The sequence below is a fragment of the Astyanax mexicanus genome, chromosome 23 (genome assembly GCF_023375975.1).
Source record: "Astyanax mexicanus isolate ESR-SI-001 chromosome 23, AstMex3_surface, whole genome shotgun sequence".
Classification (NCBI taxonomy): domain Eukaryota; kingdom Metazoa; phylum Chordata; class Actinopteri; order Characiformes; family Acestrorhamphidae; genus Astyanax; species Astyanax mexicanus.
This window is the reverse complement of record NC_064430.1, coordinates 2,523,178-2,547,907: the sequence shown is the minus strand read 5'-3', so window position 1 is coordinate 2,547,907 and position 24,730 is coordinate 2,523,178. Positions and strand designations below refer to the sequence as shown.

The 24,730-nt window shown below is 37.8% G+C and overlaps 1 protein-coding gene across 1 annotated transcript in view; it reads right to left on the bottom strand.

Moving 5' to 3' along the window:
* Positions 1 to 24,730, bottom strand: part of si:ch211-186j3.6 (neural-cadherin) — a 488,562-nt gene that overhangs the window by 258,302 nt on the left and 205,530 nt on the right. The window contains exon 7 of the mRNA XM_049470897.1: positions 3,682 to 3,824. Coding sequence (XP_049326854.1) covers positions 3,682 to 3,824 — 143 coding nt within the window. The remainder of the gene's footprint in view (positions 1 to 3,681; positions 3,825 to 24,730) is intronic.

Genomic DNA, 24,730 nt, shown 5'->3' with positions numbered 1-24,730 from the left:
CTAATGCATATTATTTCCAGTGCAGACGCACCACGGTACATAACTATATAGAGTATATAACCTATTGCAGATATCCTGCAGATATCCATCACCATCTCCATGCTTCATATAACGCTCCCTGCATGATAATCACCTCTGAGTTTATCTGCCAGCCTTACAGCAAACACCAGCTCCCCAAAGCCCTTAAAAATAGACTGGAACTGTGTTAATATAGAGTAGACTTTCATTTAAAATCAGCTTTAAAACAAACTCTAGAAGACTATTAAATTAAATATAATTAAATACACTTATGATATTCTAAACAAAGACTTATTAAATGTGCTCACCTTATTTTTTTTATATGCAGCAAATCCTGATTTTTCTATGGGGATTTCCTTATCTTCTTATTATGCCACCTTTTGCTATGTTTTTTTGAGATATTAACACAGTTTCAACTGACACAAAATCAAATTAATGTTCATAGTACTTTTTACCATGAATATGTCAAACCACTGCCATACAAATGCACTGAAATGTGTCTGTAATCCTCTGTAAACATTCAATCTTTTTGCGCTATAACCACTGAATTTGGCACAATCGTAGAAATAAGAAAAATATGCCATTTGAAACAATGTAATTGATTTTGCGCAAATTTACCTCTCTTTTGGGCATATGTTTTGGTTCCCCACATTTTGGCCAAAAGCTAAAAAGCAGACTAGGATCTTAATCTGTGAAGAGTAGGGCTTTAATCTGCAAAGACCACGGTCTTGATCTGCAAAGGTCTTCAAGATTTGTAAATACCGGGGTCTCGATCTGTGAATACCAGGGTCTCGATCTAAGAAGACTAGGGTCTCGATCTAAGAAGCTCTTTGAGATTTGTGAAGACCAGGGTCGCGATCTGCGAAAGCTAGGGTCTCGATCTAAAAAGACTACAGTCTCAAACTATGAAGACTAGCGTCTCAATCTAAGAGGACTAGGGTCTCGATCTAAGATGACTAGGGTCTCGATCTAAGAAAACTAGGGTCTCGATTTAAGAAAACTAGGGTCTCGATTTAAGAAGACTAGGGTCTCGATCTAAGATGACTAGGGTCTCGATTTAAGAAAACTAGGGTCTCAATCTAAGATGACTAGGGTCTCGATCTAAGAAAACTAGGGTCTCGATTTAAGAAAATGAGGGTTTCAATCTACAAAGACCAGGGTCTCTATCTACAAAGACCGGGGTCTCGATCTATAAAGACTAGGGTCTCAATCTACAAAGACTGTGGTCTTAATGTACTAAAACTAGGGTCTCAATCTTCAAAGACCGGGGTCTCAATCTAAGTAGACTAGAGTCTCGATCTAAGATGACTAGGGTCTCGATCTAAGAAAACTAGGGTGTCGATCTAAGAAAATGAGGGTGTCGATCTAAGAAGACTAGGGTTTCAATATACAAAGACTGGGGTCTCGATCTACGAAGACCGGGATCTCGATCCAAGAGGACTAGGGTCTCGATCCAAGGGGACAAGGGTGTCGGTCTAGAAAGACTAGGGTCACGATCAAAGAAAACTAGGGTCTCGATCTAAGAAAACTAGGGTGTTGATCTAAGATGACTAGGGTCTCGATCTAAGAAAATGAGGGTTTCAATCTACAAAGACCGGGGTTTCGATCTACAAAGACCGGGGTCTCGATCTACAAAGACCGGGGTCTCGATCTACAAAGACCGGGGTCTCGAGCTACAAAGACCGGGGTCTCGATCTACAAAGACCGGGGTCTCGATCCAAGAGGACTAGGGTCTCGATCCAAGGGGACAAGGGTGTCGGTCTAGAAAGACTAGGGTCACGATCAAAGAAAACTAGGGTCTCGATCTAAGAAAACTAGGGTGTTGATCTAAGATGACTAGGGTCTCGATCTAAGAAAATGAGGGTTTCAATCTACAAAGACCGGGGTTTCGATCTACAAAGACCGGGGTCTCGATCTACAAAGACCGGGGTCTCGATCTACAAAGACCGGGGTCTCGAGCTACAAAGACCGGGGTCTCGATCTACAAAGACCGGGGTCTCGATCTACAAAGACCGGGGTCTCGATCTACAAAGACCGGGGTCTCGAGCTACAAAGACCGGGGTCTCGATCTACAAAGACCGGGGTCTCGATCTACAAAGACCGGGGTCTCGATCCAAGAGGACTAGGGTCTCGATCCAAGAGGACTAGGGTCTCGATCTACAAAGACCGGGGTCTCGATCTACAAAGACCGGAGTCTCGATCTACAAAGACCGGGGTCTTGATCTACGAAGACCGGGGTCTCAATCCAAGAAGACTAGGGTCTCGATCTACAAAGACCGGGGTCTTGATCTACGAAGACCGGGGTCTCGATCCAAGAGGACTAGGGTCTCGATCCATGAGGACTAGGGTCTCGATCTAAGAAAACTAGGGTCTCGATCTAGAAAGACTAGGGTCTCGATCAAAGAAAACTAGGGTCTCGATCTAAGAAAATGAGGGTCTCAATTTAAGAAGACAAGGGTTTCAATCAACAAAGACCAGGGTCTCGATCTACAAAGACCGGGGTCTCGATCTACGAAGACTTGGGTCTCGACCTATGGAGCCTAGGGTCTCGATCTGCAAAGAATAAGGTTTCATTCTACGAAAACTAGGGTTTCGAACTAAAGGGAATAGGATCACAATCTGCCAAGACCAGGTTCTTGATCTGCACCTGGGTCTCAATCTACGCAAAAAACGGGGTCTCGATCAACAAAGACTAGCGTCTCGAGCTGAGAAGACCTGGGTCTCGATCAACAAAGGCTCTGGTCTCAATCTGCAAAGACTTTGTATTTTCATATTGCCAAGAATATTGTCTCTGCAAATCTAAATAAAAGAATAAAAAGAATGACAGAGTTCTAATAGTTTGCCTAAATAAAAATTCTCAGGATGTTTTTTGAGATACAGTATTAAAGCAAATTTGCCAGTGATAAATCATCACTGAGAGGTAAATTAAACAGTAGAAGTGTTGATTTAATACGGGCAAATTTACTGTGTAGCTTTAAGTAGAGTAGAAAACAATAAGGTGTAAGTGAGAGTAAGTGTTGCTAAGAAACTAATTGGACCCGTTCAACTTAACCCTGAACCGTAGGAATAAAAAAATAACTGTGGAAATGAGGGTAATTTGTGCTGTTTTTTTTTTTGTTTTCATGTTTTTACTACCAAGATATATTGTGTTACTTGAATCAAATATTAAATAATATATTTAATATATTTATATATAAAATATATATATATATATATATATATATATATATTTTTTTTTTTTTTTTTTTCACTGTAAAGAATTAAAGGTAAAGGTATTTGTTTTATTTAACTGTTTATATGCATACTCTTTCATGCACAGACAAAAGTTTATACACTTCTTTTGTTTTTCTACTGAACATTTACACTGTTCTATTTCTACTGAATACACCTTAAGATGTATTTTGTTTATGGTAGTAAATTCTTGAAATTACTATAATAATTTAGAAAAAATATATATATTTTTTACTCAAAATTAACACAGAAATATCCTTATCTAGGCCAATTGTCCCATACTCTGAAATAGCATTGCACCGTTCACGAGTCATATCTCCCACTTTTAGTATGACCAAAAATATTGCTGTGAAATATGAGGGTAAATTTAATTTTTAATTTTTTTTTAATGTTTTCATCTTTTCATTTCATTGTGAAGGAGCACCGGCTCACCTTTCTGACTGTCAATCACGAAGTTGCCTTCTTCATTTCCTGAGGAGATCTTGTACGTGATCCCGTCTCCATCCGGGTCTTTGGCCAAAACCGTCGCCACCAGGGTATTGGGTCCAGCGTCTTCCGACACAAACGTACGATACCTGTAGGAAAAAAAGTAACACACACAGATACACACACACATCCATCAGTACATGAACACCCACACACACACACACCTACAAATCAGAGGTGCAAACATCACATCATCACCTCATCAACTCATCTTGTGCAGCAACAGTACAGTGTGGGCGTTAACGTGAAAACGTGCGAATTATGCAGCGAGGCCGATCCCAACACATACACACACACATATATATATATATATATTTTTTTTTTTTTTTTACATTGAAATACAGTATAAACTGCTGGCATATATTTTGAAATTCTAGTGCATCTCAAAAAATTAAAATAACATTGAAAAGTTACTTTATTTCAATTTGGTTAAAAATGTGAAACTCTATTATATATAGACGTATTACACACAGAATGATCTATTTTAAGCGTTTTAAGTACTTATTTTATTGCTGATTATTAGGTCTTACATCCAATATATATATATATTTTAAGTGGCCCACGAGGTATTTTAGAAATAAAATGAAAGTTAGCTCGCTATTAAGCAGGTTTTTATCATGTGAGTTTCAACGATTGAACGCTGGGTGTCAGGAAACAGGCCAAAGAGTCTAAAAGTGGCGAGAGTGCTCAGTTGTAGAGTAGAAAATGGGCAGAAGAGTCAAAAAGTGGCAAGAGAGTACAGTTGTAGTGCAGAAAACGGGCAAAATAGTGTAAAAGTGGCAAGACTGTACAGTTGTAGCACAGAAAACGAGCCAAAGAGTCTAAAAGCAGCGAGGGTGCGCAGTTGTAGCATTAAAAATGAACCAAAGAGTCTAAAAGTGGCAAGACTGTACAGTTGTAGCACAGAAAACGAGCCAAAGAGTGTAAAAGCAGCGAGGGTGCGCAGTTGTAGCATTAAAAATGAACCAAAGAGTCTAAAAGTGGCAAGACTGTACAGTTGTAGCACAGAAAACGAGCCAAAGAGTGTAAACGCAGCGAGGGTGCGCAGTTGTAGCATTAAAAATGAACCAAAGAGTCTAAAAGTGGCAAGACTGTACAGTTGTTGCACAGAAAACGAGCCAAAGAGTCTAAAAGTGGCGAGAGTGCTCAGTTGTAGAGTAGAAAATGGGCCAAAGAGTCTAAAACACTACAAATGTAATTAGTCACCGTAATGAAGGAGTATAATATTAAGAGACATTATGACAAAACATTAATTTGAAAAATCTTAGTTTACACAATGCTGTCAAAGATAGATAAAGAAGTCAAAGTCAAAGTGGTTTTTATTGTCATTTCAGCTATATACAGAGTACACAGTGAAACGAAACAACGTTCCTCCAGGGACCATGGTGCACATAAACACAGTGTAGACACAACAAGAGCAGACAGACAATACAACACCATACAGACAAAGAATAATAAATAACAAGACAGTGTGCAAATTATGCAGTGTGCAAAAAGTATGCAAAAAAGACCAGTGAGTCTCGTAGAAGTAAAATGTTGTGTAAATGATAGTAAATCAAGTAAATGTATTATTATAAGTGGTATATTTCATTATTTGTTTTTATACAGAGTCTGTGGCCCGTGACTGCACATATATTTCTCCTTCTGGACCCCAACAAAAAAAGTTTGGACACCCCTGATCTATATAATATTTGAGTTTCACATTTGAATTACTAAATTATATTACATTTTTGATGACATTTTATTTTTTTGAGATGCACCTGTAAACTGAGAGTTATAATAAATTGGTATATCTGTAAACAGCATATAAACAGCAGTCTGATGTAGAAGGTTAGTGTAAGATACCCTTATGAGCTCTTTAAGCTCTTTAGGCCTATATGTCAAAAGCTGCATTCGCAATAAATCTCAATTAGCCGCAGCAATTTACTTTAAATAAAGGTCAAGGACGAAACAAATGGTCGGCAGGAGTCGCTGCCTGTGGCTTATTGTTGACCCAGTGTGTAATTATTCTTAAACACTAAATAACAGCATATGTTCAGCGCCACTCATCCACCAGCCATTACACTCTATTACACAGAAGAGCGCAGGATAAACGCCTTTACTGCTGCCGCTGCGTGTCCTGATAACCTACAAGGCAGTGACGGGGTTAATGCTCGCTCGTGTTTAGCAGGGTTGGCGTGGGCCATATATTTTTTTGACACTATAAGACACACTTAAAATCCTTTAATTTTCCCAAAAAATGTCAGTGTACCTTATAATCTGGTGCTCCTTATATACGAATTTTACCATTATCAGGCATCATATCAGGTATTAAGTAGCAATAAAGGCACTCAGCTGAGGTACAGCTTAGTTGTCTAGCACAGTGACTGGAGCAGTATTAGCATTAGCCGCTAACCGTGCAAATCGCTAGCTCTTTTACCATTCAAAAGGGAGTATATCAGACTGTAATTTACATGTCTACCGTATTAAAACAAATAACACAGGTTCCTCAGTGTCGAGCAGCATTAGCCAGTTAGCCGCTAATGCTAATGCTGCTGCACCCAGCCTTAGTGGAAATGTGGAAATATGAGCTTGCTGTAAATAAACAAAAGAACTTCACTCACCCAAATAAAGAGTTTTCAGTAAGGAAATCTGTGTAGATTAACATCCAGCACTCGTTGGACACCCTGGTTCCTTCCTAGTGTCGCATAATGAGTCTTATAATTCGGTGTGCTAAGCCTGTAGTGTTCAACAACATAACGCTATGGCCCACAATATCACACGATATCATGCTCTACAGCCCACAAGATCTTTAAACCATTCAAGGAATAGGGAGGTATTCCAGTGAATTACTGCACAGTGGAAACACAGTGTACAGTGTAGATTAATCAGTATTGTCGATCATTTTTGGAAAATTGACTATCGATGCCTGCAAGTCCAAAAGCCAGGGTCTGTAATGCAGAATTAATGCAGAAAAGTTCACCGAGATCCTAGAGGAACATATGCAACCTTAAGACCACCTTTTTCCTCAAGTACATCTATGCATTTTTCAACAAGACAACGCTAAACCACATGCTGCACACATTACATAAGAATGAACATGGAACTACAAGAGACTACGAGTAATGGACAGGAACGCCTTTAGTTCTAATTTTTATCCCAACAGAGAATGTGTGGAGAATTTTAGGCAACCCTTTAAAATTAGGCTCCTTTATGAAGGGCTTTTAAATTGTTTACAAAGGAGTTATTTAAAAAGTTTATTACTTAGGCTATAAACCAGTTATAATAAGCGGTTACAACACGCACCAAATAGTGATTCCACATTCGTTTATACTACTGTTAACCGTCAGATCGTAGTAGGTTATCTTATTTTGTCTAATCCATCAGTCAGCATTAAGTTTTTTGTTAATAACTTCATTAACTTAGCTATAACAACATATTACATAACTAAACTGTGATTTTTTAAAGTATTCACTGTTGTTATTTCTATGTATGTGTTGTTAATAAGTGCTTATTAATGTTTTTAAAGCATCTAAAACTTGATTCATAACCATTAACAAGCTTCTTTATAAACCCTTTACAAAGGAGCCTCATTTTAAAGTGGTACCACATTTTGAAATGGAAAACGAGACGAATGCAACGACCTCAAATATATATATTTAGTGTTTGCTGAGCAATTCTCAGGCCTGCTGAGCAAAACCTGCAGTTTCTGACGGTTTCAGCAGATTCTCCAGCCTCCCAATCGTATCCAGCAACTGAAGTTCATGCTCAACAGGAGCCAGGTCAGATGATTGACTCGGCCACAGAAGAACAATCCATTTTTTTTGGATTAAAAAACAAGGCGAAGTTCTGTTCAACATCTTCTGAGGCTTCTTGGGTTTACTGAGCAGTTTTACCGGCTGTACATATTAAAGTAAGAAGCATATAAGGTATAATAACAGCAAAATGTGTTCTTTTTTAAATAGATTGCAATTTTAAACAGTCATGTAATATAATATTGCCTTGTTGCTTCCTGTAGCTCTTCTCCTATTGGTTGCTGACATTGTTCACGTCACTATTTGCGGCCCTAAATTAATTTCACAATATTTTATGGTATTTTAGCGATACTGATACTCTTGGTGATATGACAATATGCTGATCTAAAAAAAAATAAGATTGATTTTATATATATATATATATATATATATATATATATATATATATATATATATATATATATATATATATATATATATATATCAAGAATACACTACTGCAAGAAAATTAAAATTAAATTTTACTATTGTACATAATATGATCTGGCACACCCCTAACTGAGATATTAAACAATACAATATTTTTAATCAGATTTGTAAAAGAAGTCAATGATCCAGAATGTCATGATACTAATATTAATGCACTCTAAATATCTCCATATATCCAGGATTAAAGTAAAATAAATGATACTGTCTCTAGTAGATATATAATGGGAAATAAGAACAGTGTGAATTTTTATTTTGTTAAAAACAGTAAAAAAAAAAGAAAGAGAAAAAAGTAGTACCTTGATGTGATAATTAGGGGTGGGTGATATGGCACCATATTTCAAAGTATAATACTTTTTACCATATTCAACTTATGTTTATGATATTATTGCATATGATACGATATGATATGATACACCCTCTACTATTAATCTACAAGGCAGAACTGCTTAAAATGACTTAAAAACAGAACTTTAAAGATCATTTCTCAGTTTCCCAGACAGGGATTAAGCCTAGTCTTGAACTACAAAGCACGTTGAATGGAAATTGTTCAAGAAAAGAAAAGAAAACATTGTCTACAATTAAACCTAAGCCCTGTTGGGGAAACAGACCCTTTTATGTTCTGTACAGGAAACTGTAACCTGCTGGTTTGCATCTCGATTGCATCAGGTTTAATAGTCTCTGTTCAACTAATACTGTGGCCTTCTCTGGAGTATCAATTTATCCCACTCGATTGCACATTGTTCACTTCAGGCATTTGTTTACATGCACCACATTTATTTATTTTTTTTCTCTATTTAACTCAGTCTTTGTCTTTTGCACTGCTTTTCCATGTATGCACCTTTCTTAGTTGCATGGTTGCTTATTGTACATTTGATTCTACTTCCTCTACATTCTTTTCATTTTCACATCAAGTTTGCATCAACTTATTTATACAGCTCTGGGGAAAAAAAATTAGAGAGCACTTAAAAATTATGATTTTCTTTGATTTTACCAAATAAAAAATAAAAATCTGGAAAATAATCAAGAGGAAGATGGATGATCACAAACCATCAAACCACCAAACTGAACTGCTTGAATTTCTGCACCAGGAGTAAAGCAGCATAAAGTTATCCAAAAGCAGTGTGTAAGACTGGTGGAGGAGAACATGATGCCAAGATGCATGAAAAAAACTGTGATTAAAAACCAACCAGGGTTATTCCGCCAAATACTGATTTCTGAACTCTTAAAACTTTATGAATATGAACTTGTTTTCTTTGCATTATTTGAGGTCTAATAAAAAAAAGAAAAACATAGGAGTAACGAGGCTATTTTTTTTTTTTATTCAAATGTAAGTAGTGGAAAGTTCAGATAATTGGGTGGAAATGTAGTCGCCCACAGAGCCGAACAAATGCCCAGGCATGGGGGCTCCAGCTTATCGTGCCACCCTCCAAATACATAAATAAATAAAAATAAATAAAAATAACTACACAAACAACAAGTTCCGCCACCAAGTCCTTCCCCTGCTGAGCCGTTCCTCCTCCACAGGGTTCATACACCTTTTACAAGGTAAAATACAAGCATTTTAAGCAACTTTCAAGACCCATTTTTACGTTTTTCCAGCACCTTTCAGCTGTGGTAAATTAATGATAATGGTGATCTCTCAAAACTGCGATTCAGCCATAATCAGTATAATCACTCAAATAAGTACAAAGGAGGAATTATGGATTTATTGGCGTCAGTTTCACGCAATTTAAATACCAATCAATGTTCTTCATGTTCTGCATGTTTACCCTATTCATTTGATTTAGCTGATTGAGTTACTGTAGTACGTAAAATTCAGGGATGAGTTGAGAGCATTTATAAATACATATACTCAATTTTTGATTTGCTTTTGTCACACTGAAAGAGATGGTATTATATTTACTTAAACACAATCTGAATTCTCTTTGGTAACAGCAGAAGGAGAAGGAGAAGAAATTAAAGCTCTTTTTATATATTTTATGCTCTGCAATGTTTTATTCAAGCGAACTCATTTAGTCAGCGTTATTTATTGTAATGTAAATGTAGTTAGAATTTCAAGCATTTTTTAAGCACTTTCTCCAAAATTCCAGCACTTTCCAGGCCTGGAAAACAGAATGTTAAAATTCAAGCATTTTCCAGGATTTCAAGCACCGGCTTCCCTTTTCTGCCACGTTAACCCTTTGAACTCTAGGCTGTTTTGGTGTTTTTTTTTCTAAGTTTTTGTTGTCAGTTCCTCTTCTTTCAGGTCTTATAACACAGTAATTATATCAGACAGACACATGCCCTGATCTCTTTTACTCCAGAAGACATACGGCTGCTCAAAATATAATCATTTAAAATGTAAAAGGAAGCAGAATTGTTATATTTTCCTGGAACTGATCATGTTTTGATCTGTTTTTTTTTTGTTTTTGTTTTTTTTTTATTATTTTTAAATGTATAGACTTTAAATATATTCACACCTAAGATATATTTTAAAAAATTATTAGACTAGAGTGTTTATGAGTTGAAAGCATAAGAATATTGATGATTTGAGTTCATTACATGGCTTATTAATTATTACTTTAATAAAATACATGGAGAAACAGCATCAGGCGGATTTATCTATCTTGATAATCAATAATCACACCTCTAGGATACATGTAGATACTAAAAACCTGACACTCAGAGCAGCCTATACCTTTCAGTATTTTAATCAGGACATACAAAGAAAACTACAGTATATTCAAAAATGTAAACTTTTTATTAGTCTAAATAAAAAAAAAATGTTTAGTGCAAAATAACTACTTACTAAAAATGTGCAAGTAAAAATATTAAAAACTATATAAAGTAGTGCGCACACCATACCTAGCTTTAGTTTGAATAAAGCAGGTATTTTCACACTTTTTCTGTGGACACTTTTGATACTGACACTGATATTATTTGGTTTATATGAAACATCATATAAATATGTTTGAAGCACTAAAGGTAAATAATATTGGTTGGGGAAGGAGATTTTTTTCACTTTTTTAGGTGTGTTTTTCTCAATGGGTTTCTTGTAGATTTAGCTTTACTGCACTGGGATGCCCTTTCTAACCATATATGGATTACGTTTATGTGTCAAGGGATTCCTGAGTAATTAAGCTGAGAACACAAGGTGAGATTTTGGATGGATGCAAAAAAAAAACAAACAAAAAAAAAAACGCACAAAAAAAAATCGAGACTAACCGCGATAAACTCCCTCACCTACTGCCCTCCATTTGTTCTCATTCAGCCCTGAAAGATTTCACTCCTCCGGCGCTGGCAGCTCGTGTTGAGGAGGACAGCGGCGAGCGCATTTCTTCTTCTTCTTTATCCGAGGAAGAGCGAGATAGTCCATCATCGCTGATAAAGGTCAAGAGCGGAGGGGGGCACTGATGGACTGCTGGCGTGATCTGTGGATTGCGGGTCAGGATGCGGAGAGGGGCTGAGGGTTCGAGTGATGCTGGGGAAGTCAATTCTGCCAGCACCATCCAAAAAAAGAGTCTAAAAAAAACTAAAAAAAAAAAACTAAAAAAAAAAAAAAAAAAAAAAGATTCCTCTGCAGAACTGCGAGTTGTGAGATTGTAAAGCAAGGGGTTTGTAGTCGGAAAATGAGTGATGGATGAGTTCTGCGAGATGGAATTTTTGTACGCCAGGCCTCGGAGATTACCAACACTCTACAAAATAAAATGCACTCATTGTCAAAATAAAAAGAAAAAAAAAAATGCATCAGAAGGAAGAGTGGGATTGCAATGCAATTTACAAAGAAGGAACATGCAAAAGAAAAAGAAATAAAACTTACAAGGAACAATAAATGATTCAATATTTAGAGCTCTATCTGACTCGTTTAAATAGCAACAGTGCTTTCTAAAGTATTGCTTTCATTATCTTGGTAACATAAAACACAGGAGCTCCACTGACTGAATACAACCTAGACAGAGACAGTCAACAGTCAGACGTTCATCGCTATCTTGGCAGAGAATGGTCTTTAACGCATACCTGCGGGAAGCTATGCAACTTTTACATCAACGATAAGCAGCTCAGTTTCCTCTTCTGAGAAGCGTTGGTTGGACACGTCCAGGTAGCTGCACCGTTAAAATAGCAATCTGCCAAAGTCAGAGCTCACCTGGCTCTTAAAGGGAATGATGAGCAAGAGACACTCTGATTGGTTTATTTAACTTTACACCCCCTTTTTTGAGACAGGAAAGTTGTACTTTTCCCGTGGTTACGATAGCAAAAAAAAAAAAAAAAAACACACCGACATGCCCCCACAGACCTTGCACCAATCGACAGTTAAATACAAGCCTAACAATAACGGACTGCATTCTATAGCATCCCATCAGGTCTAATGATGCATCGGTGTATATATATCGTCCTGTAGGAATAGTGGAATGGAGTGTTTCAAGAAAGAGAAAGTGTGTCCAAACTTTTGTCTGGTACTGTAAATGGAAATCCACCTCAAGCTCTGCTGCAGCTCAGCTAACAAAAACCCCGGGATGGATTTTTACTTTCTGGACCTGGACTACCCACCTCTGTGTTAAAGTAACTATAGGTTTAAATAGGATCTCCGGTGGATTTTTTGTTTTACAGAGACTCTAAGACTAGGTCAGTGGCTGACCTGCACTTAGCAGGGCATAATTACATTACATTGCATGTTGTAAAATAACATATAACATTGCAAAGACTGTTATTAGTGTAAAAATGTCTTTATTTTAAAACTTTATTTTCTAACTGTTGTCCATCTTGCTGACTCACCGTGCTGTTAGCCAATCAGAGGTGACATGTTTGCATCTACGGATATTTATGAGCAAGAGCCAAAATCCTATCGTTTCTCCCCGTTCACTCCTCCACCGGACTAAAGCAGTGTTATACCGGATCACCAGAGCATTTTTTTTTTCACAAAACAACAACTCACAGAGCATTCATTCTTACTAGAGACACAACTAGACATTTTAAAATGAATGAAAAAAACATTAAATAAGCACTGTCTGGAGTTACTGAGTGGGTTTTATCCTCTGATCCAATTAAAATAATATTAATGAAAATAAAAATGATTGGTTAAACATGTACCAGGTCAATCTGACCCAGGAAAATCACTTGTTCTATAGAGTTAAACAGAACAGAAGGTTCATGAAAAGTTCTGCCACCCAGCTCTCTATGAAAAGTGTTTTAAATCAATTTATATTGAGTTTTCTGTTCCTTGAGTACATTGAAAATGCATTGGAATGACTGTCCCCGCTGAGCAAACATCACACATTAAATTGAGAAAACGCCGGAGTTTAAGGACAATTTCCACAGATTTACGGTGTAAACACAGTCATTCAGATCACTCTGTTGTAAAACGTGTTATTCTAACTTACTGTTAGAGTCAAAGTTGTGTGGAGTGCGGGGGAAATAATATATAATAAAGCGTAATGCATCTAAAGCTGCCTCTCAGAAACTATTACAGGAAATAGTTATGCTGTCTGATGCCTGAAACATGTATATGTGATAAATGTTTACCCAAAACTCTCCAGACATATCAATATTATATTAAATTACACCTACAGTGGCTTGCAAAAGTTTTAAAATTTTCACGCCTTACAACCACAGACTTTTAAGTAATTTTAAGTGATAAACCAAAACAAAGAAGCACATAAAAAATCTAATAAATCAAATTAAAAAACGAAAAGTATAAGACGCAAAAGTGTTCAGCCCCCGATTCAGAGTTAATCCAGCTGTGCGTAATTTAGTCTCAGTATAAATACACCTGTTTTGTAAAGGCCTCAGTGGTTTGTTAGAAAACACTAGTGAAGAAACTGCATCATGAAGAGCAAGGAACTCACAAGAGAATCCAAAATAGCGCTGTTCAATCAATTATCCAAAAAATGAACCTGAAAAAGTATTCTACAGCTGTTTCTACAAACCTACCAAGACATAGCCATGGTCCACCCAAACTGACAGATTCAGCAAGAAAAGCACTGATCAGAGAGGCAGCTAAGAGGCCCATGATCACTCTGGAGGAGCTGCAGAGATCCACAGCTCAGGTGGATCAGGAGAATCTGTCCACATGTAAACTATAGGATCTCAGTCTCTAAATGCAAAAAGCTGGTAGAGGCATACCCCAAAGACTTGCAGCAAATAATGTCTCTACTAAGTATTGATATTGGGGGTCTGAGTACTTTTGCACATCACCCTTTTTTAATTTTTACTGATTTTTGTTTCAATAAACTTTTGAAAATCAAGTATCCTGTGCATTTCACTTCATAATTATGTGCTATTCTGTGTTGGTACATACATACTTCACCTGTCTGCATCACGCATTTGACTTGCAGTGCTGTGTGCAGCTGTTCTTTATAAAAAAAAAATAAAATAAGAAAACATTTTATTTAAATAAAAGCCCTGTGCTTCTTCAGTGTTGCAATGTTAATCAGCATCATTACGAACAGATTTCGCTCATTTAAAAAGACCAAAATGATTTTAAAAAGCTCAGTTTTAAAGTTTTACTTACTAAAAAAAATAATAATAAAAAAAAAAAAAAATATATATATATATATATATATATATATATATATATATATATATATATATATATATATATATATATATATATATATAGAGAGAGAGAGAGAGACAGAGAGAGAGAGAGAGAACTGACCAGAGAAGCAGCCAAGAGGTTCATGGTCACTCTGGAGGAGCTGCAGAGATCCACAGCTCAGGTGGATCAGGAGAATCTGTCCACATGTAAACTATAGAATCTCAGTCTCTAGATGCACAAATATGATAGTTGGCAGTAGGGGTGGGCGATATGGCTCTAAAATAATATCACGATATTTCAGGGTATTTTTGTGATAACGATATACTTGGCGATATAGAAAAACAGAAAAATAATTAATTAATTTCAGGAATATAGTATAATAGTATAACAGTATAATCATAATGTGGCAAAATAAATAATTTAGCATAAAATAATATAATGCAGCAAATAATATTGCAGAATATTTAGTGCATGCATATAAACTGCAAACTAAAACAATTATACACTAAATACACCTAAAGCTTCACAGTAAATAATAGACTACACTCTAAAAAGTGATTCTGTGTTTTAGTCAGTGGAAACTAATATTATTAAGTGGAGTGAACTTATCGGCCAGTATAACTCAATAAAATGAGTTCAGAGAACTTCAACCTGAAAACTTAAAAATGTTGGTTGAACCAATGAAAAAATGTGATTTGAACCAACTTTTAGTCACTACCTGTGTCAATGCTCTTTCTAGAGTGTTGGTTCATGCAGCTTTCCTATTGGCTCCTGGCACCATATATCTGCATATTGGGTGTGGCCTCTTCCTTACTTACCATCTTTGTGTTGTCTGTTGCCCAAAGCTACCTTATCCTAGGCGTGCAATAATATAATATAATTTGATTGCCAGGCCTCAGTGTTTGTGGGCTGTAAGAGCACATTAACGTTATTCTGTGTTTCTAGTGATCACAGTATGCTGGCTTTGAGCTACAGAGTTCACTCTTTGCTGAGTTTACTCCAGTATTATACTGTCAGTATTTGCAGTTAAATAATAATATACCAAATATGTTGAGAATACCACATTGAGTTAACTCAGCCTTTTAAGGCAGCAGGAGAACTTATATTGCTGAGTTTAAACAACTTGAAATGTTTTACATTGTACTTTAAAATTATGAAGCACGTAATTAAGTTGGATAAACTGGATAATTTAAGTTGATTTGCCTTAAATTTAAGTTGAGATAATGAAAACTGTCAACTTGAAAGTAATCAAATAATTACGTTGAGCTAACTTAAAGGAATTGTGTTGATCTAACTTGTTTACTTAATTTGTAAAAACTTAATTTATTTATGTGTTACCAATTGAAGTAATTTTTTTAAGTTGGTCCAACAATTCTCTTTTTTCAGTGTACATTTAAGACAGAACAGCCCTATTATCACGATATGGATTTTTTATATAATGATATTTCTGTGTCACGATATATTGTATACGATATAATACTGCCCACCCCTAATTGGCAGAAATAATTTTAGCAAAATGTGGCTTTACTAAGTATTGATATTGGAGGTCTGAGTACTTCAAGGTCTTTTGCACATCACACTTTTTTCTAGTTTAAACAGATATATATATATATTTTTTTTATTTTATTAAAATTTTGAAAACCATGTATCCTGTGCATTCCACTTCACAATTATGTGCTACTTTGTGTTTGTCTATCACTTACTCTATTACAATCTCAATGAAATACATTTAAGTCCGTGGTTGTAAAGTGACAAAATCTGAAAATGCTCAAGGGGTATGAATACTTATGCAAGCAAGCCACTGTAGGTGTTACCAAGCAGTCCTCTGAAGTGACAATTCTTAATCACGTACAGTAAATTACACACGTATATTGAATTTAATGGATTCTGCTCATACTGTTTATTGATCCACGTTCCTTTTTAATATCGTAAAAACGAGAGCTCTGCTTTTTATATCTGAACTCAACCATTCATCTCCGTCAGCGTGAAACACGTGAAAGCTGCAGATACAGAGAGAGAGAGAGATACAGTCAGACAGAAAGGGAAAAAGAGAGAGATAGAGCGTCTGAAAGAGTGACAGAAGGAGAGAGACAGATGGAAGGGTTTGAGAAAGAGATGGAAATCAGGAAAAAATAAAAAATAAAGGCGCGAGATGGAAGGCGATAGATGAAGAGGGATGAAAGCTTAAGAGTGATGAGAGGATGGCAATCAGAAGACAGAAAGAGACAGCGATAGAGATGGATAGAAGTTTCTGACTGAGTGAGAGAGAGAGCGAGGGAGCGTTTGAAACTGCCATCCTGCGCCGCGCCGGCCTGATTGATGGCTAACAGAGGCGCGGTGACGGCGTTTCATGTGGGTGATGTATGTCGTCAACGCAGCGACGGCATCGTTCGCCCCGCCTCGCCCTGTCAGCGCATACAAACACCCGTCACCGCGGTGACAACACGCGACACCGAGCGACATCGCGAGACACCACGCGACCTGCAATTTGTCACCAGTCTCAAAGGGCCGGGTTCATTCACTCACTTACATCTATATACACACACTAAAGCCCTATCCACTTCTACTGAGTGATAAAACTCCTGCATCCGGACTGCAAATTAAAAAACAGGAGGACCAGTGAGTTTTTAGGGTTTTTAAGGCTTTTTTCTTTGTCACATGATATCAGAGTTCAGTAGCTCCTCCATTTCCACTCGCCGTTGTGTTTTTTTAACAAGGGTTCTCCATGGAAACGCACAAGCGCCCAAAGTGTACAGTAATTATGGTGCGCGGAAGTGGACAAAAAGCTGTTTTATTAAACGCGAGGAGACGAAAATCAACGAAAAGAGATGTGCGTCCGGACGGGACTAAAATTACCGGAGTTCAGAGAAAAACAATAGATAATTTAGCCTGAGGACGTCTGAGAAAAACACGTACATGATGGTTCTGGACAGAAATAAAATCACGGGAAGGAAAATTACCCCAGAACCCCCTAAGAAAATAATCCCATCCCGAAAAGGTTATAAAGTAATTTCTAAAGCTACAGAGAACATAGAAGAAACATGAAACACTGGTGAACCTTCCCAGGAGTGACCAGCCGACTGCAATTACTCCAAAAGGGCATGGCAAACTCATCCAAGAGGCCACAAAATAACCCACACAGTAATACAAAACACACACTGACACTGATACACACACACACACACACAGTAATACGCACACACAAAAAGTAATGCAAACACACACAGTAATGCAAACACACACACACACACAGGCACACACACACAATAATACAAACAGTAATACACACACACAGACACACACACACACACAATAATACAAACACACACAGGCACACACACACAATAATAATACAAACACAGTAATACAAATATACACACAGTAATGCAAACACACACACACACACACACACATTCACACTGATACATACACAAATTAACACAAACATACATTTACACAAACACACACATTTACACACACAGTAACGCAAAAAGTCAGCACTTGTTGTTGGCAGCTTGTCTGCCGGGTGCCACCTCAGTGATCTCCTGTCACACCTTAACAACAACACAAACCCAGACAAAAGAACACACTCCGCCCCCTGCCACAGTCTGTTGCCATGCCAACAAAGGAGGTGGCAGCCCCGGCGACGGTGAGTGACGGGCGGGAACGCCGGGATGCTGACAGGTCTGTGTGGAGAAGGTGTGTTACTCAATCCGCCGGGTCACACCTGTTCTCACACACACGCACACACACACACACACCCACACACACACACCCACACACACACACACACACACACACACACACACATCGTTTCCGCTGATTATCCCAACCATCAATCTTATTTTTCAGCCACTCTGCAGTATAACTGAACCCGTCCACCAGTGGAGGAGCCGAGCCAATACAGTACTGTGCAAAATTTTAGACACCTGTAACAAATAATACAGGTAAAAAGTGGCGATGCGCTGAATATTTGGCAACCAAAAATATTTGGCATCTAAAAAACCTTCTGCCAAAAAATAAAAATAATACATTTTTTTTTATGTCAACCAATGACTCATTAACTAAGTGATATTGCAATATATTGTTTGTTTGGTTGTTTCCTCTAATGTTAGTATTTGTTTCAGCAGTGGTGGCAGCAAATCCCTGAAAGTTCAATGCAGAGAGCTGCTATATACCAATTATAAAAGGTAGCTGGCAGAGAGCCAAAAACGGCAGGTTAAAGTTCATTTTTATGATTACCTTTTCGCATGTGATAACCTCTACTCAATATTAGCATAATTTAATGTATAGTTTTAATGCTTTACTAGTAGTTCATCTGGTACTAGTAGCTACCTAGCTAGCTGGCTGGCTGTATTGTCTAAATCCACCTTAAATAGTGGCACAGCTGTTACTGAGGCTGCTGCACTTAAGGTGGAAATGAAGAAAGTTAGCTCCCTAGCACGGAGTCATTCTGGTAAATTATAAAAATTCTGCTGAATTTTGACAATTAAAAAATGACAAAATGGCAAAAACTGGACAATATATGTAAAATTTAGATATATGCTTATATTAAAATATATGCTTATATCTAAATAAAAAAGGAAAAATAATAGTCCACTTACAATGCTAAGTAAAAACATCTAATTTTAAGGCAATTAATCTTATTTTTTCATTTTTTTTTGTCTTACGAAGCATTATTTTTTTTTTTTATTTCAGGAATTAGCCTATGATTTAAAATAAGGTGAAAATTATTTAATCTGATTAAGTAATCTGAACTCAAATTAAGCACAAAATGCCACCAGTCAAGATATTTGTATACTTGTGTCCTAAATTAAGATATAAAATCAGTGATTTTTCCTAGTTTTAAGTCTTCCATGACTCATCGTGAGAGTTTTTATGCTGGATATAAGAATATGTCTCAATTTACTTCAAATTTGTCTTTTGTTTTTTTGCAGTGTAGTATACAAAAAGATATAGACAGGTTACTTATGCTGCTTGGAGACCAGCTAAACCATCGAACTCGACAAAAAAAATATCATTTGATGGACAAAATCTAGAATAGCCATGCTTTTTCTTCATTTATCATGCAAATACAATCATTTTGCATGTTTACCTGCATTTTTCTAGTATTAAAAACATGCGTTTTCGAGATAAACATGTTTAAAACAACGTGTTTAGGTGCGTAAAACTGTTTCCTGCACTCTACCTCAGTACTACATTGCGAGATAACCAATCAAATTAAAGCCACACTGACCAAACAAGCTAGCCTAGCGTAACGCCGAACTGTCGTTTGCGCCGCTACTGTCAGGAGTCATCGTAAAAAAGAGAAAAATCAGAAGCACAATTACTGGTTTAAGCTGCTAATGATATTTGTAGCCTAAAGTCTATCCCAGAAATAAATCAGGGCGAGTCGGACGGCCGAGTGACACGCTGGCGCTCATTACCGTGCTCCGCGGGTCTCGTACGTCCGCAAACGTCGCTTACGACTCATCTCGCCCTTTATAAATATCACTCAGCCTCTCTGACCGCTTTCCTCTCGGTTCAGAAAGACTGGAAATGAGCAGCTGCAGTAATGATGAAGCGCAGAAAAGAAGAAAACGTCAACCTGAGTGACAAGACTCATTTTCCGGTATACTGGAGAAACGCGGCGTCTGGAATTAACCAGGGCGAATGGAACAAACAGCGACGACAGACGCAGCGAGATTTCTTCAATTACTGCCTTCAAACGTCTACAGCGTGCAGCATATATTCCCGACTGCTGAGTAAAAAAAAATCCCTTATCCTCACAACTCAGACCTAACCCTCTGTTTTACACAGGGCTGGGGGGGGGGGCATTTCCCCCCCAATGTTGTTTTTGCCCCCCCAAATGCATTGCAAGCAATTACTTTTTTAATTATCTCTAAAAAAAAATCAGAACCAATCACGAAAACCCATTTTGCTGTGCAACGTCAAGATATTCCATTGCTTATTTCTGATTGGCTCTTGGAGTTATATAAAGCATCATACTGTTTAGAGAAGTTCAATCAGAGAGGTTCTGGTTCAGTACGACAGGTACTGTCAGTGTGAACATGAGAGTCAGGGATATACAGGGGTTGGACAATAAAACTAAAACACCTGGTTTTAGAGCACAATAAATATTTGAAACTGTTTTTAGCAACAAAAAAAAATCTACACTGTTTATTTATTTTTTATTATTTTTATTATTTATTATCTATTATCAGTGTTTTTTATTTATTTTATTTAATAGTTTATTTAACAGGGACAGTGTACATTAATTCTTCAAAAGTCTCAAAATGAGCCGAGTAAGATTTAAAAATCAGGAAAAAAGCACTAATTTGACATCTGTCTCATTTAAAATGTTCACCTTATTTTAAAAGCATTATTCCTAAAATAAGACGATAATCTTACACTTATTTATAAACACTTATAAAAGTTTGGTAGAGGGGGGATAATGATCATGGTGTTCGGCTGTTTTAATTGTCAGGAGTTGGGTTCAGTTCCAAGATTTTTTTTTGTATAATTCTTGTTGAAAAGCCATTAAAACAGTTATACTTCAAGCTCAGAACAGTTCAACTCTTCAGTAGAAAAAATTCCAAACAGTGCAGAAGAGGACAGACCCAATGGGACAATTATGTCAGCAGAGAAGAGAAGAGAAAATCAGTAACAACAATTTAGCCTCACACGCTAATAGACTGGAATTCGTTCTAATGATCTGTAGAGCATTTTTTTGCAGAAAAGAGGAGCAGAGCTTTAATTAGGCCTGAAAGAAGTAAAAATTCCATCCATAACCTCAACACAGGCCAAGAACTTCACAAATCAAGTTCAATCCAATCTATGGAGTAAAGATTTGAGTCCAAACTCAACCCAAACGTGACGTCAGTTCGAATAAAACTCTAATTTGTAGCTCCAAACTTCAAATAATAAAGAAACACAGAGAGAGAGCAAATTCCACAGAAACTGAGTGTAAAGATCTTGGATTTTTTTGAGTCCACAAGTAAACCTTTTCCAAATTAATAAATATAATCAGACGAGGACAGTTTCCTAATCAATTTATTCATAAAAATTAAGATTAAGCTTGACTTACTTGTTGCTATAAGATGAAAGACAAACTGGAACTGGATAATGAGGTGGACACTTCCTGTGTGGGTGTTAAGGTGCTGCTAGGTGGTTGCTATGGGGTTACTTGGTGGTTGCTATAGTATTACCAAAACGTTTCACTGTTTTTCTCACCATATCCTAGCAGGGTGTGTATGTATGCATGCATTATCCATATATATGGAGGTCTGTGTCAGTAAGTAATCCTTGCCGCTCTTTTTAGACCCCCACATTTCACAAATTTGAATAAAATCAGATTTTAAACCGCCTTCAAAAACGTGGTTTAGATGCCATTTTTTGGATCCAATCAGGTTTCTGGCTGTTCAGACTATCAAAAATCAATCTGGATACTACATAGATATAAAAAAAACATATGTCAGATTTGTATTGGCAGTTTAAACATAGTAATACAATAAACTACTGTTTATATTGTAGAGCATCATAAATGCATGTACAGTCAGCACTACTGTAGACCACACCTGTCTCACCTCAACTGCGGAGGCTAAATGGGAGGAGTTTGTTCATTTAAAAAATTGTTAATTAAACAGAACAGTATGTGTTTATTCTTTACAAATATACACACAGAAAGCTCTAAAAACACTTTTAATCTAGGAAGTGTGTGTATATCCTGCTTGACGCGGTGAGTGACGCAACTTCCGGCCTGCGTACCTGCTTGCTGTTTGTTTAGCTCCTCTCTGTTTTAGCTATTTGTTTACGTTTTCTACTACTTATTAACTTTTAACCGTCTTATAACCTTCCTAAACTTATAAAATCCCTCAGGTAGCCATTATTTTTGTGTTATTTATCGATTTCTGCCGTTGTTTTTTGTGTGTTTTGTGCTTACTTCGAGGTAATGGCGTGTGCGGAGGATCGTGCTCTCCTGACACTCAGCGAGGAGCTCGTCCGTCTGGATCAGCAGATCCACCGCCTGCTCGAGAGGCAGTCGGAGCTCCACAGGCAGAGGACGAGGCTGGAGGAATCCCGCGACGCGGCGGACCCCGGCGGTCGTTTGCTTCACCCCCGCTCCGGGAGGGGCCTGGGAGCGGCAGCGCGGCCGAGGAAAGCGGGTTTCCCCCCTACCTTCTCAGCCTGATTTTGCCTCCGCAAACCGGTTTGAGGTCCTCAGCTCGTCGCCGTCGCCTCCTTCACCTCCCCCAGCCCCGAGGAAAACAGATAAGGGCAGTACCCTCATTGTCGGAGATTCCATTGTTAGGCATTTAAAGGTGTCTAACGCTAAGAGTAATGCTGCAGTGTCGTGTTTTCCAGGAGCTCGGGTCCTGGACGTCGCCCGGCGGCTTCCTACGGTGCTTCGGCATCGCGGGGACCCCGGCACCGTCATCCTGCATGTGGGTACCAACGACACGTCCGCCCGGCGCAGTGAGGTCCTCTCTCTGGAAGATGCTGAGAAGCTGGTACATGCATTCATAACCTCCAGGCTGGACTACTGCAACGCGTTGTTGGCTGGAAGTCCACATAAATGACTCCATAAACTCCAGCTAGTTCAGAATGCAGCCGCAAGAGTGCTTACCAGAGCTAGAAAGTTCGATCACATTACACCTATTCTTTCATCCCTACACTGGCTACCTGTTAGATTTCGTATAGATTATAAAATACTTCTCCTGACGTATAAATCCCTCAATGGTCTGGCCCCGCATTATCTACAGGAACTCCTTACTCCTTACAATCCGCCGCGTTCACTCCGCTCCCAAGACGCTGGCCTGTTATTAGTCCCGCGTATTAGAAAAAACTATGCAGGAGGAAGAGCGTTCTTTTATAAAGCTCCCCAACACACTCAGACACACTCTCAATCTTCTAATTAACATTAACACACTCAGTATCTGTTTCTGTATTAGCCATAGCTCTATAGTTTGTGCCCATCACATTCTTATATTCATAAATTAGTACCTGTTATATTAGCCATAGTTCACATTAATTCTCTGTACTGTTTTGTTCTGTTATTTGTTTGTTGTTTGTTGTTTGTTTGTACTGAGCGGGTCGACCCGAGTAGGATGGGTTCCTCGGACTGAGTCTTGGTTCCTTCCAAGGTTTCTTCCTCTTAAAGGGAGTTTTTCCTTGCCACTGTGTCACCATAAAATCAGCATCTCTGTGGTGCTGCTCATAAGAGGCGTGGACCTGTTTTTCCTGTAAAGCGGCTTTGTGACAACCTTTGTTGTAAAAAGCGCTATATAAATAAAATTTAATTGAAGTATATGTATACTAATTGTCTCTTAAATTTATTTATATACTTATTTATCTTTCAACTGTTATTCCATCAGTATAATTTGTTCTGTAAATGGCAAAATAATATTTTTTTTCTTTTTTTTTTTCTTTAAAAGAAGTTCAACATCTTAACTAAACAAAAAAATTAAACCACAATAGAAATTTGAATAAATACTTTTGTTTGTTTGTTTGTGTTTTTTGCCATATCAGAAACATACTGGCTATTTTACATTTATATTTTATATTTTATGGCATTGACGATGCTCGTGACTTGAGCATCACAAGCTTAAATCATTTTCTTCACATGAAGGGCTTCCAGAAAAATAAGTATTTTAGCTGGTGGAATTTTTCCCAAACATTTATTTTATATTGTCTGGGAAAAAATCCTTAGTGTCATTTAGTGTATTTTACATTTACAGAAACACAGAACAAATCACATTTAAATGCCAAATAAAGGAATGATTCTCTATTTAACAAGACGAACGGCAACCCAACATCTAAAGGTACCCACGTAAACCACGGCACAACAAAAGCATGACATACATTTGAGATGACTGACAACTAGACAGTCAGATGCAAATATAGCAGATCAATATGAACACAATAGTTTCTCTCTCTCTCTTTCTCTTTTTGCTCTATCCCTCTCTCTCTCTCTCTCTCTCTCTCACTCCATTGCCCGCTCGCCCTCGCCCTCTCCCTCTCTCTCTCCACGGCTGAACGCATGGCTGACTGAACCCGCCTCGCTGCTCCGGCGAGCACGACGGCAGAAAATCGGCCAATTAAAAGAGCCAAAGGCCACGGCCGCTCCGACAAGAGGGAGAAAACCGGAGCAGCGCCGAAACTCGGCACAACAAAGCCACGAGCTGCGGGCTGGAGGACCCGGCCCGAGGAGCAGCGTGCCAGGCTGATACGGAGTAAACCGTGGCGACGCCGGAGGCCGCCGAGCTCTCCCGAGGTCAAC